This window comes from Thamnophis sirtalis, unplaced genomic scaffold (genome assembly GCF_051295495.1).
Source record: "Thamnophis sirtalis isolate CommonGarterSnake01/CBP01778 unplaced genomic scaffold, rThaSir2_p1.2 scaffold_3, whole genome shotgun sequence".
NCBI classification, from domain to species: domain Eukaryota; kingdom Metazoa; phylum Chordata; class Lepidosauria; order Squamata; family Natricidae; genus Thamnophis; species Thamnophis sirtalis.
Window position 1 is genome coordinate 54558341 of NW_028261383.1, and position 17013 is coordinate 54575353.

Consider the following 17013-nt stretch of genomic DNA (forward strand, 5'->3'; position numbering starts at 1 on the left):
GAACTAAGGAGAAATGTCTTGATAGTTAGAACAATTAATCAGAGGAACAACTTGCCTCCAGTAGTTGTGAATGCCCCAACACTAAAGAAAAGATTTGTCTGAAATGGTATAGGGTTTCCTGCCTGAGCAGAGCATTGGACTAGAAGACTTCTAAGGTCCCTTCCAACTTTGTTATTCTAATTCTAAACTTGCCGTCAAATATTATTCCTTTCCATTGGTTACTTTAATTTAAGGTGTTTTTATTAATAACTTGAAATATTGAGCATTGAAACATACTGTATTTCTACAAGTATTTTTCTATGGAACCCCAGCAGTCTAATCAAATATATGCTTTATTTTCGCAATTAAGAGCGTATATTAGGCACAATAACCGTATTACCTTCGGTTATAGAAACTTCTTAACTTGTGCGAATTGGGAAACCAGCACAGGAACAGGCTGCAAGATTTTCATGTTTGGCTTGGTTTTCCCTTTGGAGTTCATTTGTTTATCTGTCAAATTTCATGACTCTGAGCAGTTTACAAATGAAACTTTGGTTGGCCAATTATGGGTACAGAATGCTGGACTAAAAGGTTTTGCCTAATAGAAGCTGCCATAGCGTACATGCAAACCTAGTGATATCAAAAACATGAACAAAAACATTTCAACAGATGTCCGCGTTCCCTATGTAAACTTGCCCTTTCATTTCTCAAGATGCAAATCTGGTTCACATCCTTCTGAAATGCATTAGCACTGGCTAAACAAATGACAATACATTATATATTTCAGCAAAGAGCAGAGCGATTGCTATCCCAGTTGATCTTGACAGCCAGGTCAATAACCTCTTCCTGAAGTCTCACAATATAGTGCAAAAAACAGCGATGAACTGGAGGATGACGGCAAGAAATGCTGCACGGAGAGATTCTGTGATGGCAGCGTCAAGGGATTATCGTAATATCATTGAGAGGCTGCAAGTAAGTATAATATCAATACCTGCTTTTAAGCATTTAGGGGATATGTGATTTGTATGAAGAAATAGCATGTCATCCCTTTGAGGAAGTTAAGGAGAGCAGCACCAACTGTGAGTACTATCTATATTGTAAAGTTATAGTAACAGAATCTTGCAAGTCTGAAGCTGCACCTCCCTCCACCTTCTCAGATGTTTGCCATGCTCATAGTCCTGTAAACTAAACTGCCTTTTATCTGATATTTGCCTTCTCCTTTTGTTTTTTCCTCCTGCTGTCTTTCAAGTACATTTTCAGACATCTTTATATGACACTAGGTATTTAGTTAAAAGGGATGTGATGGCTCAGTGGCTAAGATGCTGAGCTTGTCGATCAGAAAGGTCGGCAGTTTAGCGTTTCAAATCCCTAGCGCCACGTAACGGAGTGAGCTCCTGTTACTCGTCCCAGCTTCTGCCAACCTAGCAATTCGAAAGCATGTAAAAATGCAAGTAGAAAAATAGAAGGTAACAGCGTTCCATGTGCCTTTGGCGTTTAGTTATGCTGGCCACAGGACCATGGAGATGTCTTCGGACAGTGCTGGCTCTTTGGCTTTGAAATGGAGATGAGCACCACCCCCTAGAGTAGGGAACGACTAGCACATATGTGCGAGGGGAACTTCTTTAGCATCTTTATTATTTAACATCTCACTTCTCTGATGACCATTTCAGTTTATGCTCATTTTCTACACACATAAGATCACAAGTGTGACTCTTTCACAAATGTTATGAAATATTACTATTTTATGTATAGCAGAAAGATAGAAAACAGAAAAAGAGAGAGTCTGCCCTTTGAGGGTTTTTTGTTTTTTTGTTTTGCTTTTTAATTTATACATCCACATTTTTAATTATTAAAAGTATTTATTTATTTATTTTTACTTATTGTCAGTTTCAGATTGTGTCACCGTGTTTTTGACTTTTGCTTAATGTTGAAAATAACTGCCTTCTAGCAGTTCATAAGGATCTGAACTGAATAGATGCCTTTCAATGGAAGCTGGATGCTTTGATACCGATGTCTTATGCAAATGGGGCTGATCAAATTGTGGTGATCTCAGTTGTTATAAACAAAAGATTTCACTGGAGAAGCTCCTAATTAGGGCTATAGTGAATTGTGCTCATTTCCAAGTCATTTCATTGCATTTATGTTCCTCAGCCCTTCAATATTCCTATATTCCCTTCCTATATTCATCTCAGTCTTCTTTCAGCAATTTCCCCCCTGTATTTTCTCTTTTCCATTGGCCATCTTATTTTGGCAACACAATGTTTTCACTTCTGGTATGTAATATATACAATTAATATTAGTATAAAATGCCTATTTTGTTTTTTATAATGCCCATTTACAGATTTTGGTAAGCAAATGGAAGCACTCTGAATAAATGTTTGCAGTGTTGTGTTGTAAGTATTTAGTAGTTGTAACTTTAAAGAAACCTATTTCTATTAACAATGAGAAGAGAAATGTGGAAACAATAAAATCTGTCTATGCAGGTTCCCATTATAATGTATTAATCTTGTTTTAATTAAGCATCTTCTTATTTTATTGGCATAATTGTTTTTAAGAAGTACTTGTCTGTATGATTGTCCATTTAAGTTTCAAACTAATTATACACCTACTTCAGGATATAGTATCAGCTTTGGAAGATCGCTTACGGCCACTGGTCCAAGCTGAATTGTCTGTATTGGTGGATGTCCTTCATAGACCAGAACTGCTTTTCCCAGAAAATACAGATGCTAGAAGGAAATGTGAAAGTGGAGGTTTTATCTGCAAGTAAGTTGAGGGTCAGCATTTTCTTTCTTATTTTAAAATAATTCTTGCTCTCTTCTAAACTGTTAATATGGGTTAGGGTATATTGATCTTATTTTGCAATCAATTTGTTATCATGCTTTGTTTCTGTTTTTTTGTAAGATTCTAGTAGCTTCCCACATGGATCTAATGTTATTGAAGCTGGTAATAATGGCTTCTGAAAACAGAAAGTAATTTTAATAAAATTGTATTACAGGTCATGTGCCATTACACAGTACGTAATGACTGGATTCATATACTGCATTAGTCTTTGTTTATTAAAGCCACAACAGCATCATTCACACCATATGCTAAACCAGTCATATACAAACCACATTGTATATTAGCATTTTATGTGAATCAGACCTTGGTGTCCATGTTATTTATTTAGAAAATGACAATATTGTGTCAGTGAAAAATTAATCTGAGGATAGATGGATAGGTAGGAGTCTCTCAATCCTGTAAGAAAATGTGTGTGACATAATAATGTGGCATATTAAGTTTTCTCATCATTTTGATGTAAAAATGCAGCATGCTTTTTCTATTTGCTGGACTGCATGGGATCTTATGTCAAAAAACATAAGAATGATTCCTTCTGTTAGCAACCACAAATCTCTGGTAAAATTTATCTTTAGTTTAAGTATGAGAATCCTGGTTAAGTTTTGCTACTGAACGTAACAAATTGTCCATTTTGAAAAATATGTTTATTCCTGATTTTAGAATGTATTGCTATGAATGAATTAATGCTTTCTTCAGAAATCCTTGTAAAATATAACAATTTGTCATAGTTTTTTTGTTTCTGATTTACCATCTCAGAATTTCCTAGTTCTTAAGCCATGAGAAGCAACTTGTATTTTATGAAATAAGCTACAAATATTGTTGTTCCATGAGAGAGCTGCTTAATTTTAGTTCATTTGTTCCACATTTGTGCAACTTTATTTTCTCAGAGCAGATTATACTGCACTTCAAAGTTTTCTATGCAGAAGGGGTATGGAACAAAGTTTATTTATTGCTTCACATATATATCTGAAAAAACTATTCTTTGAAGGGAAAAAATGACAATATGGTTGTCTTTTGGACAATTGGTTTTTTCTATCACCTTTAATGCAAATACCTACAAATGCCTTCCTAATTGAGTAGACCTTCTAGTACTGAAACACTGTGATCAATTGGTTGTTTTCAGGTTAATAAAACATACTAAGCAGCTGCTGGAAGAGAATGAGGAGAAACTTTGTATTAAAGTATTACAGACACTCAGGGAAATGATGACCAAAGATAGAGGCTATGGAGAGAAGGTACTTTGATTTATAGTCTACTGTTTTGTGTTTTATTCTGTCTTTTTCTTTCTTTCTTTTTTTTGCAGAGTAGTTGAAGAAATGGCAGCATGGATTCTTTATAATTGTTGCATTTATTTTTTTTAAAGTTGAAAACAATGGCATACACAACTGAATTGCTTATTATTTCCAGTTCATTTTAATAGGACAACAGACTTCTAAATTTTGCAGCATCTCTTTTCTTCACCATGGAGGATAATGGATTATATGTTACTTAAGTATATTATATATTGCTTATTTGCAGTGGTGTGGTGGCTAGAGGTGAAAACAATCACCTCCCACTTGGAAAGTTGAGAATTCAATCCTAGGCAGTGACAGATGTTTCTCTCTCAGAGCGCAAAGAGAAAATATATGCTGTGAACTCTGCATAGGCATCAGGAAAGGTATCTGCTAGTAAGGGCTCAGTTCTATTCAATTACCCTGACTCCACCCTAATAAAGTATTATCCCTTTTATTGGGATATTACAGGGTCATAAAAATGCTAAATAGCTTTTGATCACTTTGGTAACAGAACATAGTTAATACAAAGAAGAAATCCTGTCCTTTGAGGGTTGTGGTCTAGGCATCTTCAATATTTGCTTTCTAGCTCATTCAATAAAGAAATTTTGAAGAGGCAGAAATATGCAACCAACTAACTCTCCAGATGTCTATTTACAAACCAGTTGAGCATCTTGAAACGGAGCTTCAGCAAAATCTGGAGGATTATGGCTTCCCCATCTCTGTATTCATTCAATTGTACATAATCTAATTTCATACTGATGCTCAGGAACCTAACATTCCAAAATGGATTAATTTTTTTACTTATAGATATAAAACATGTCTTATACGTATGAACCTAATGGATATATAAGCTTAGAAGACTAGTAAATTTATTCCAGTACATGTTTGCATAAGAAGTGTCGGCACTTATAAAAGCAACACCCTAAATGAAATTACCAAAATTCTTCACCGGCTGAAATGAAAAAAAATGAGGTGGAAAAGACATCACATTTTCTCATCAGGTCTGAGCAACACCTAGAACCAGTCCTGGCAGACATTCTCCCATTTACTATCATATATTGTTAAGCAGCATGGATGTGCAAAAATGAAGGGGTTTTGCTTCCCTTCGGTATTGCTGCGGAAGTTAGGAATCCTAGGAAACTGAGAACAATGCATTAGCTTAGAGCAGTTGAAGTTGAGAACTATATCTCCCAATTGAAGTTGCTGCTGCTATGGGAGAGGAGAAAAACAAAACAAAACTATCAAGTCTTCTCCCTGTGTTTGCTGCTGGTGGTTTAATTGCTGCAAAAAAAAAAAAGAGATGGGATGAGCGGTAAAGACAGAGTGTTTATTGGCATTAAAATATCATAAAAAGATGATAGATCAATTAATTTTGCCTTTTGACGAGTTTCCTTTGATCCTGAAATTGTTATGGCCCAAAGAGTTCCACAGAGGTAGAAGAATATATTCCCATGTTGACTGGAGAACCAATAAGTAGAATTAAATGGCCTAATATGACAGATGCAAAAAAAAAAAAAAAAAATTCCTTACCGAACTGGATGAACTCCTCTGCTATTTTAGGTCTGTGTGCACTTCTGATAAAAGAGTCATGATAAACAAATTATATTGAACTAGTTTTGTAGTTTTGTAGTTTTATTAGAATTTGTAGGCCGCCCTTTTCCCTGAGGGGACTCAGGGCGGCTCACATAAAACTGGGAAGGGGGGGATACAAACAACAAGATAGAGACATATAATAAAATGGTAGGCAACATACATTCATCATTCGGGAGGGGTAACTATCCTTATCCCCAGGCCTGACGGGCGAGCCAGTTCTTCAAGGCTGTGCGGAAGGCTTGGACGGTGGAGAGGGTACGAATCTCCACAGGGAGCTCGTTCCAAAGGGCCGGGGCTACTGCTGAGAAGGCCCTCCTCCTTGTGGTTGCCAGCCGACACTGGCTGGCCGATGGAATACGGAGGAGGCCTAGTCTATGGGATCTTATTGGTCGCAGGGATGTAATTGGCAGGAGGCGGTCTCTCAAATATCCAGATCCACTGCCATGTAGGGCTTTATGGGTGATTAGTAGCACCTTGAAGTGCATCCGGAGATCGACAGGCAGCCAGCGCAGCTCGCGGAGGATAGGTGTTATGCAGGTGAATCGAGGTGCACCCGCGATCACTCGCGCGGCTGCGTTCTGCACTAGCTGAAGTCGCCGGATGCTCTTCAAGGGCAGCCCCATGTAGAGCACATTGCAGTATTCCAGCCTAGAGATCACAAGGGCCCGAGTGACTGTTGTGAGAGCCTCCCGATTCAGGTAGGGTCACAACTGGCGCACCAGGCGAACCTGGGCGAATGCCCCCCTGGTCACAGCCGTTAGGTGATGGTCAAATGACAGCTGCGGATCCAGGAGGACTCCCAAGTTGCGAACCCTCTCTGAGGGGTGTAAAATTTGACCCCCCAGCCTGAGTGATGGAATATTAATCAGATCTTTGGGAGGAAAACACAACAGCCACTCGGTCTTTTCTGGGTTGAGCACAAGCTTGTTAACCCTCATCCAGTCCATAACGGCTTCAAGACCCCGGCTCATCACATCTACCGCTTCATTGAGTTGGCACGGGGCGGACAGATACAATTGAGTATCGTCCGCATATTGATGGTATCTAATCCCGTGCCTGCGGATGATCTCTCCCAGCGGTTTCATGTAGATGTTGAATAGTAGGGGGGATAAGACCGAACCCTGAGGCACCCCATAATTTAGGGGCCTAGGGGACGATCTCTGCCCCCCCACTAACACCGACTGCGACCTGTCCGAGAGGTAGGAGGAGAACCACCGTAACACGGTGCCTCCCACTCCCACCTCCCGCAGTCGTCGCAGAAGGATACCATGGTCGATGGTATCGAAAGCCGCTGAGAGGTCAAGGAGGACCAGGATGGAGGGATGTCCTTCATCTCTGGCTCTCCAGAGATCATCAATCAATGCGACCAAAGCGGTTTCTGTGCTGTAACCGGGTCTGAAGCCTGACTGGAAGGGGTCTAGGTAGTTTGCTTCCTCCAAGGACCGTTGGAGCTGGAAGGCCACCACCTTCTCAACAACCTTCCCCAAGAAGGGAAGGTTGGAGACAGGGCGATAGCTATTAAGGACAGCTGGATCCAAGGATGGTTTCTTCAGGAGGGGTCTCACCACCGCCGCTTTCAGTGCGGCGGGGAAGTTCCCCTCCTGAAGGGAGGCGGTCACAACCGCCTGGATCCAGCCTCGTGTCACCTCACTGCAGTTCGTGACCAGCCATGAGGGACACGGATCCAGAGCACAGGTGGAGGTACTTACAGCTCTCATGGCCTTGTCCACATCCCCGGGGGCAACATCCTGAAACTCAACCCAGAGCTGTTCTACTTGGTCCCCCTGTGTCTCGGCTGGAACTGCGGGGGTGGAGTCCAAGTCCGACCGAAACCGAGCAATTTTGTCCGCTAAGAATTGGGCATACTCTTCAGCTCTGCCCTGCAAGGGTTCCCCCGCCTCCCTTTTGTTCAATAGGGAGCGGGTTATCCTAAACAGGGCGGCTGGACGAGACTCAGCGGATGCAACCAGGGTGGCTATGTGAGATCTTTTTGCTGCCCTAAGTGCCCTGGTGTATTCCCTGGTGCAGGTGGTTACCATTGCTCGGTTCGATTCGGACTTATCGGACCTCCAACGGTGCTCTAGGCATCTCCTCCGGCGCTTCATCTCCCGGAGTTCCTCGGTGAACCAAGGGGGTCTCCGGGATCCGCTGCCTCGGAGGAGCCGCAGTGGCGCAATCCGGTCGAGGGCCTCCGACGCTGCCGAGTGCCACGCAGCAGCCAGAGTCTCCACCGGACTGTCTCCACCGGACACAATCATTTAACTGGTCAATTGCAGAAATTTTATGTGACTGAAAAAAGAATCTAAGAATAATCTCTAGTAACAGAAATGTTTTCTAAGAAATCTTAATTATTGATCTGTTAAGATGGAAAGGGCTTAAGCCATCTTTGCAGAAAGTATTAAAACAGGGTATTTTTTTGCAAAAAAATATATATCTCTCTGAATACATCTGATAATCCCAAACACTCTAAAGGGAACCCAAAGGTGCTTTTTCAAGAGGCAACCCCCTCCCCACCTTTGGGGTAACCCTGACCTGGATTGAGAGAATCTCCATAGACACAGTAAAGGGGGATTGCTATGAAAATCTGTAAATCTGTTCTAAGGCCCTTAGGTAGTGAAAAACAAAAGGCAGATCAATAGGTTACATTGCTAATTGAGCTCTAAGTGCACTTTAGGATCTCAGAAACAACCCAGAGCAGCTGTGTGTATATTAGGAGGCTCCTCTAGCATGAGCTGCTTTTAGTTGTACAGAGAAGGGCATTTATACATTTCACACAGTTGTCTGGAACATGTCTGATTTAATCAGCTGCCTAAGATTGAGCCAATGCCCAATATTTAAAATGCATTTCTTTAAAGTTTCCAACAGAAGAGAATCACAAGATCAGTTAGGAAGGGACAGTTTTCTTTTATATTTGTCTACTCCCCGGGTTGTAACTGTGACTGGTGACCATAAATGTCGATTTAAGTTTGAAGAGAACATACAATAGAGATGGCTCAATGAAAGAACTTATTCAAAGCTGCACCCTTTCTGAGTCTTAGCCATGCTCAAATGAAGGCAGTCACTTATGCAGATGGACAGTGGTGGGTTCCATATCCCATTGCAGCCAGTACGGTGCAACAGGGCCGGGTGTCCACCATACACGTGTGCAGCATGCATGCAGCGTGCGCATGTGTACTTACTGCCTGCGATACTCCGCGATGCTCCAGCTGCTTGGAGGAGCATCGCACAGGTGCCGTACACTCCATGGCCGTGCTTGTAAGCCCCAATTGGCTCAAATACAGGTAAGGAGGGAGGGAGGGCAGGTGGCCCCTCTGGAGAACCATACCAGAACAGTACTTGATGCTCCCAGGAGGCACCAGTACGCCCGTACCAGGTCGTATCCCACCACTTTAGGTGGCCCTTTCCCTTCAGGCTATCACAACTGAAAATTAGTTTTGATTGTGTGTTAACACGGATGCTTCCCTAGAACTCCTGATACTTCCTGATACCTTGAAACTCCAAGGTTATAAGGAACAATTTGAAGCCCCATGCAATTAGTATGGAAAACCTCTAGAAAAGCAGTTAATAAGCAGAAATGTTCATAGGAGATGGGGATTGGGGGGGTGTCAAAATGGAAAAGACAATGCTACCAAGGTTTATATGAAAACTAATATGGCATCTCACATTGGTAGCAATCTATTTCATTCATTGCAGGAAGAAAAGAATGCACACCAATTGTGCAGCTAACGATTTAGCTATTTTTCAACCTGATTCTGCTTTATCAAAGTGTAAATCTACTATATTGTGTGCCGTTTTTGAATTTATTTAGAAATAATAATTACTCTTTTCCCCCCTGAAAAATATTTATTTCACTTAGCTATTTGTATGAATTGTTATTCTATTTTTTCCCCCCGGTGGTGAAAAAGTCGGAATAGAACAGATTCTAAACATTATAACTTATAGCTTAAAGAACCTCCATAGCAACTATATTATAGGTTGTACGAATACAAATTAAATGTATAATATATATTAAAGACAATCATGGTTCTATTGATTATTTTAAATTTAGATCTAATATATTGGAAAAATTAGTTAAAGGAATTACTTATTGTAGATTAGAAGGAAGCTTGGAAACATCTGTTTGTAATGTAGCATGATAAGTAGCAATGAAGAAAAACTTATTTGTATTAGTGCTCTATCAAAAACACTTTGAGCTAAAGCCTTCGAACAACATTTAAAATGTAAGTAATACTGGTTTACTTATTAGCTATTTACCACACGTATTTACTGTACGGGTAGTCCTTGACTTATGACAGTTCATTTAGTGGACATTCAAAGTTGCAACAGCACTGAAAAAGTGACTTACGACTGTTTTTCACACTTATGACCATTGTAGCATCCTGATGGTCATGTGATCACAATTTAGATGCTTGGCAACTGGTTCATATTTATGATGGTTGCAATGTCCTGGGATCAAGTGAATGTACTTTCTGACAAGCAAAATCAATAGAAAAGCCAAATTCACATAACAATCATGTTAGCACTTTAACAGCCCCAACGATTCACTTAACAACTGTGGCAAGAAGTGTTGTTCAACTCACGTAACTAATGTCTTGCTTAGCAATATAAATTTGGGGCTCAATTATGGTCATAAGTCGAGGACTACCTTATGGACATATAATATTTTGCAATCATTTCAGAAAAAAATGGTTAAATGGTTCTCTCCAGTTTTATGATTTTGTTGTGTGCGTGTGTGTGTCTGTGTCTGTGTGTCTGTGTGTGTTTTCTTTTTTTAAAAATACAGTGTCAGTATAGGAACAGCTTTTAATATATTTCTTAACCATGAAAAAATGATAGTCTAAGACTAAGAAGCTCAGCTTAAGTCTCTTTTTCGTGTTAAAAGTTACACGGCAAAAAGCACCAACTTTATGATGCTGCATTTAAGTATATTCTACGATAAAGACTTTATAAATGGTACTTGCTTTATTTCTGCTTGAGCTAAGGTACAATCAAATTTGCCCAAGTAAACTGATCATTGTACCCTTTAAAACAAGTTTGTTGAATGTGAATTTTGCTGACTGATTTGTTTTTATATCAAGAAAAAAGAACCTTTCCCCAGGTACCTGGCAACCTGAGCTGCAGTTTTATTCTGAATATACAGATGAAATTAAATTGTTATGTTTGTTGTACATAGAAGTTTCAGGAGTTGCATTGTACTGAATCAAGCCAATGAGCAATCTGTGTGAAGTAAGGAAGAAATATGCCCTGGGACTCTCAGAAGAATGAATTGATATATTAATTTTTAACACAAAGTTTACAAACTACCAAGTGGCTATGGGTTATTATAAGTATGTTTCCAACATCTACTCAGTCTAATAATATTAAAACTAGATGTCTTGGGATAGAATATTAGATCTTTTTCATGGAACATAGAAATGGACCATAGTGGCCACACAATATCCAATCCCAAGACACCGGGTTTTAATATTATTAGACATAGTGGATGCTGAAAGCATCCACCTAATACAGGTAGTCCTTGACTTCAGCCACAATTGAGTCCAAAATTTCTTTTGTTAAGTGAGACATTTATTAAGTGAGTTTTGCCCCATTTTACTACCTTTCCTGCCACGGTGGTCACTGCAGTTGATAAGTTAGTAATCTGCTTGTTAAGTGAATCTGGCTTCCCATTGACTTTGAAAAAGGTGATCATATGACCTTGGGACGCAGCCGCAGTCAAGAGTATGGACCAATCACCAAGCATTTGGATTTTGATCACATGATCATGGGAATGTTTCAAGAGGCATAAGTGTGAAAAATAGTCACTTTTTCACTCACTATTGTTACATCTTGAGGATTATCTGTAACCTGTAGTCACTTCATAGTTTGTAGATTAACTCTACTAAAATAGTATATTATAATCAGGTAATTGTCACACTGAAAAGTTTACATGCTTTAAAAAAAGTTATATGAAATAATAAGGAATAATAATGTTTAATAATATTGGTGTAAAATAGGGGCATACAGCCATATTTTAAAAGACACTTAGTTAGGTTTATCCGTATCTGATAAAGGATCATATGTTGTGCTAACATAGGCTAGTATGTCAAATATATTTGTATTTAATGTTGTATTCAAGAGAGAAGATGAGGGATGTTGGGTTTTTTTTTTAATCAACAATCTTACAAAAGAACTGGGTGGAAAGAGTGGAAATTATGGTTCTCAGTGTCTATAATGATTGATTATTTGCCATTTCTCTTTCATTAATATTTATTTTCAATTTCTTTTTGTCTCCCTCTTGTTCTTCTTTTTAGCTGATTGCACTTGGTGAATTGGATAATGCTGAGGTTTTGAATTTCTTACTTTATTGTTTCTTTAGTCTTCCTTGGTGGTCTCCTGAAGTCAGTAGACATGTAGTATGTCGTGCTGTATTGTCAGTGTTTATGTATTGTGGTTCTCACGTTTGTGCTAGTGATGTAGTGGAGTGTAACTTGTCATGCCATGAACTATTTTATTTTAATTGTGTATTTTGTTTTCCTCCAAGAGTATTGTCTGAAAATATTTTTGGATTCAGTCATGTTGTGTTCCTTCAAATGGTAGAACACTGAATAGATAACTCTCCAATGCAGTATAAATGAAGACGTTTAAACATTTCACATTCTGTTTTATAAGAATTTTTTGAACTTAGAATTGTTAATGTGCAAAGATGAGGCAATCAAATCTTGAATCTTGAATTTACCACTCTGTATAATGGGGGGGGGGGAGAGATAGTACCTAGAATTAAATAGCTATTTTGTGTAGCTTTCCTGGTTAATTTTTTTTTACGGCAGTTTAATTTCTATAAATCAACAACCAGAAGTCTGCTATAATCTATAGTTGTTTCTTCTAACTGAACATATGATCCTAAGAAATACATGGGAAAATGTATACTTTCTTTATAGTCAGACTATCTGACACTAGGGAGTATACAGAGAAGTAGAAGCAAGTGGTTTTCATGCTCTCCATATATGGCCCATTGATCAGCTCAAGTTAGCTTTGTCTTTGCTCTGCTAGATTTTCTACTGTCAAAATTCCACTCACAACCATCATTAACATATGATCAGATGCTGCTCCATGAATATATTAGTATCAGAGATTTTGGGGTTTTTTGTATTACAAATATTGTGCGAAAGAGCATAAATTAGATGACGTAGTTGGTCAAGTACTCCAATACTTTGTTTTATTTAACTCAATTTTGTCACCTAAAACGAATTCTCTTTTAAAGTTGTTTTATTGTCTCCAGAGTAATTTTAAACCAAACCCATTTAGCTTTAGGGTGTTGAGAAGCACACACTATTCCCGTGATGGGGAACATATGGCACACATGACACAGGTGGCACACAGCACCCTCTCTGTGGGCACGCATCACACTATTTCAGCTTCACCTTGCATGTCTGTGTCCTACTTAGCTAGCTGGTCATTGGTCTCTGCTATGCATGCGTGGGGAGCGGGATGTGTGCAAGGGGGGCACATGCATGCATGGGAAGCAGGGCGCATGCAGGGGGACGTATGATTGCGCAAGGGTGGGTGGGTGTGCTCACATTGCATTTGGGAGGTTTGGGTGCACCCACACACACTCACACACACACACACATGCACACTTTGGGCACTCACTCCAGAAAAAGTTAGCCCTTTCACTGCTATATTCCAAACCTGTGAACATATATATGGAACTTAGGCTGCTTGTTTTTACTTAGATTTTCTGTCAAATGAAATGCTTTCACACATTCTGACTGGCTTCGCATTAAATCAGGATTGAGATCAAGCCCAGTTTAGAATTTAGCCCTCGATTAGCAGTGAAAACTCTGTTGGCTGATTTCAGTGGAAGGATTTCACGCTAGCAGCAGGTGTGTTTATAAATATAGGGGAATGAACACTATCTGTTTATTAAAAGTGTCTTCTGGCAGGACTTTGCATTCCCTGAAACTTTTCTGAGGAAGCGTGGTGTTTTCTTTTTCCACCAGCCAATTTACAAACACATGGCACAAAGAAAGAAATGCCTTTTTTAAACTCATATTCTATGTCCAGTCAGTTTCTACTATTGAGGAGAAGAATAAGAAAATTACAGTTCTTCCAGAGGAAAAACACGCTTGTGATTGTGATGCATGTTTCTGCAAAAGTTGTGTTTCTTCAAGAGGAATTAGAGATAAAGTCGGCTATTTGTAACCATTTTGTTAAAAATGGAACTTTAAAAGTAAAGTGCATACTGAAATGCTCTGGATAAATTTATCATTAAACCAAACTGGTGTGTGACCGAAAAATATAAAAAACCCTAAAATACAGTAACACTCTAAGAAAAAAATCAGGGCAGAAATATTTAATTTCATTCTTAGAACTGGTCAAGATATATAAATACAATACTTTTCAAACACAGCTCCTGAAAAAATAGCTGAAGTTTATTCATCTGAATGTTTCAAGAATTCTTAAATACCAAAAAAAAGTATTAAATAAGATACTATTTCTCCCAGTCTCTCACACCAACTTACTTAGTAAAGGATGTTTGGAAATTACATGTTCTTCAAACAAGAAATTTATGACTCTTTCAGAAAGAGAAAAAGAAAACGTATTAGCCAAACCTTTCTCTTCTTCATAACCGGCCTTTTAATCTATATATGGATTTATTTTTTTTAAAAAAAACTACTTATGTTCAATATTGTTGTGGTCTTGAACTAGATTGCATAGCTGCAGTGTCATGCCCATCACATCAAGAGTACAACTATGATAGAGTCATCATTGCCCTCCTCGTGCTTATCCCAGGTAGCCTCTTTTTATTCATTTATTTAGAAAGACCTTGTTTATAAAAATGGCATTCACCACACACTAGTTCACTGTAACACTTAAACTTAGCCAGAAGGGGGCACCCTAATGATGCTGAAGAAACAGAGAGATGTCCTACTTTGCTTTCCCTCCCTCCCTCCTTTCCTCCTACATTGCAGTGAATTGCTGTGTTGGACATCTGCCAGCGTTCAGGCAGCAGTTACATAAGAGGCAGCTTTTTTTTTTCCTTCCTGGAATTTAGTCTCTCTGCTGATGTGTGACCTTCAGCAGTAATTGCCAATAGAATGTGGTGGAGCTGTTTACTGTTCAGTCCAGACTGTGGCTGTCAGTATCCCAGACTGCACTGGCAGATACTGCGTCTGAGTGGATGTTAATTTTTTTTTTAATAAATAAATAAAAAGGCTAGTACAAGCTAAAGAAACATAGAAAGAGCTGGACCCAAAGCTTTGATATCCCTTTAGTGCATATGCAAAAACCTGCTTATCAGAGGGAACGAACACACACACAGACACACACACAGACACACACAGACACACACACACACTCCCCCCCCCCTGCATCCATGTTTGTATGAAGTAAAAAGATTGTACTGAGTAAAAATCTTAGGAAGCAGGAGGAATTTTTTTAAGAGAAATATTTTAGGGTAAAATATACCCAGATTGATTTTTCTTGTGTTGGAAGAAATGTCCTTCTGGGTTCGGTTCCAAATGGGGCAAAAGACACTGTAAACATGGAGGCTGCTTGGAAAGATGGTTTTAATGGTGGACAGGACCACATGGCTTGAATCCTGAACAGAAAAGGTGATCACATGCTTCAATGTTGATGGAGAAGAGAAGGGAGGAAGAGAAGCTGAGTCCCTGGTTTTATGCCCTCTCTGGCCTTTGATCTTGAGCTTGTATTCTGATTGGTTGTCCCATGGGCCCATGCAGGTCAACTCTCTAGGCTGTGTTTTGAATCCAGGTTTGGTTGAGTTCTCAGATGTCATGTGGTGAGTTGGGTAAAGGGCCCATATTATCATGCCTTAATCCCATCGCCCTGGAGTGGAAGGGGAGAACTCTTTATTATGTAAAGGGACTGGCTTGGCCACCTTAATGTCCCATTGACAAAGTGGGTGGAGGCAGGAAGCTACAGGGAGCTATTCTCTCTTTATAAAACATGTTTCTTCCTTTTCACATCCAGAGAAATATTTCAATATTTCCTAGGATATTTCATTTTTCTGGGAGAGGGCTGGGTGATAACTTCCTACACCTGAAAATAGTGGATTGCAGCATAGATGTTATCCTCCTCTGCAGACAAATAAAGTTTGCCTGTAAACTGTTCTATCCTGTAGAAGACAGTCCTGCCAGAATAAATTATGGTAACCAAGAAAACTCTCACTAAGGAGAAGGTATAAAGGGACATTTTTGCTGGTGATTTTGACTGCAGTTCTTTCACGTAGGGAAGTTTCCTTATTCCTTGCTCCCCGAATGAGTAGAAAAGAAAAAGAAATGCACCTCAGATCGAGACGAAGAGTTTCGTTGTATATTTTTCTCCATTTCCGGCAGGCACACCGAGTCTTAACATGCATATTTAATTTTTTTTTTTAAAAAAAAAACAAAGTTTGCAAAGCAGTTCACAGTAGTATTCACCAATGCTGAAAGACACGCAGTGATTGCCCAGTTTTTTTTCCACCCTCAAATGAAGCAGCCAGTTTTAGATGTAAATTGTTTAAGGCCTGCCTACTTTAGGGGCTGCATCTCTAATGATTTGTAAGAAAAGATGTAATTCATCTCTTTTAACTTGACCTTTTAAACGTTTTACTTCAGGGTTGTCAAACTAGATTCTTTAGAGGGATGCAATGTAGTTCTCCACAGGCTGCCCCGGGGGTGCGGGTGGAGAGATGGGACGGAGGCTTCCTGCAGTACCCTGATGGCCAAAATGGGGTGCTGGAGGCCGCACATGGCCCCCACACTCCATTTCCTGTCTGAACAGCCTCCTGCAGCACTTTGCTAGCCCAAATGGGGTTTGAGGGCGACACGTTTCCCTCCCTCCCTCTGCGCCCGGTTTTGGCCTGCAAACTGCTGCTGTATGTCGTCCAGGCAAAAAATGGGGCACCGTGGACCGGTCATTTGCTATTTCTAGGCTGGCCCCGGGGGCAGATTTAACCATTTGGATTTGGCCCGCTGGCCTTGAGTTTGACACCCCTGATTTTAGTTGCTTTAACTGTATAGTTATTATACGCCACCATACAATATGGAGGCAGAAAGGCAATACACATATATTAGTAACAGGATGAAAATAAGATAAGCCCTACATAAGTTGCAACCTTGCTGGGTACCAATACTTTAAGGAAGCTGGCCAGAACCACAAAGTGACCATGGGAATAACTCCAGGTGTGCTATTCAAATTGCACTGAATATACTGTTCTTATTCTAAAGGTCATCCTAAATTAAAAAAGAATGAATCAGGCTTTGATTACCTTGTATTTGTATAGCCAGGTCCAAGTAAAACTGCATGGGTACACAGATTGAAGGTGAAATATTCTAATACTTTGAGG

At 39.6% G+C, this 17013-nt stretch overlaps 1 protein-coding gene across 2 annotated transcripts in view; it reads left to right on the forward strand.

The window, feature by feature from the left end:
• The window catches only part of ITPR1 (inositol 1,4,5-trisphosphate receptor type 1), a 256332-nt gene that overhangs the window by 149950 nt on the left and 89369 nt on the right, over positions 1-17013 (forward strand). Inside the window, exons 35-38 of one of the 2 annotated variants that reach the window (XM_087708906.1) lie at positions 767-951; positions 2594-2742; positions 3941-4052; positions 11975-12007. In XM_087708906.1, the coding sequence (XP_087565032.1) occupies positions 767-951; positions 2594-2742; positions 3941-4052; positions 11975-12007 (479 nt within the window). The remainder of the gene's footprint in view (positions 1-766; positions 952-2593; positions 2743-3940; positions 4053-11974; positions 12008-17013) is intronic. The other variant, XM_087708907.1, reaches the window with a different exon arrangement.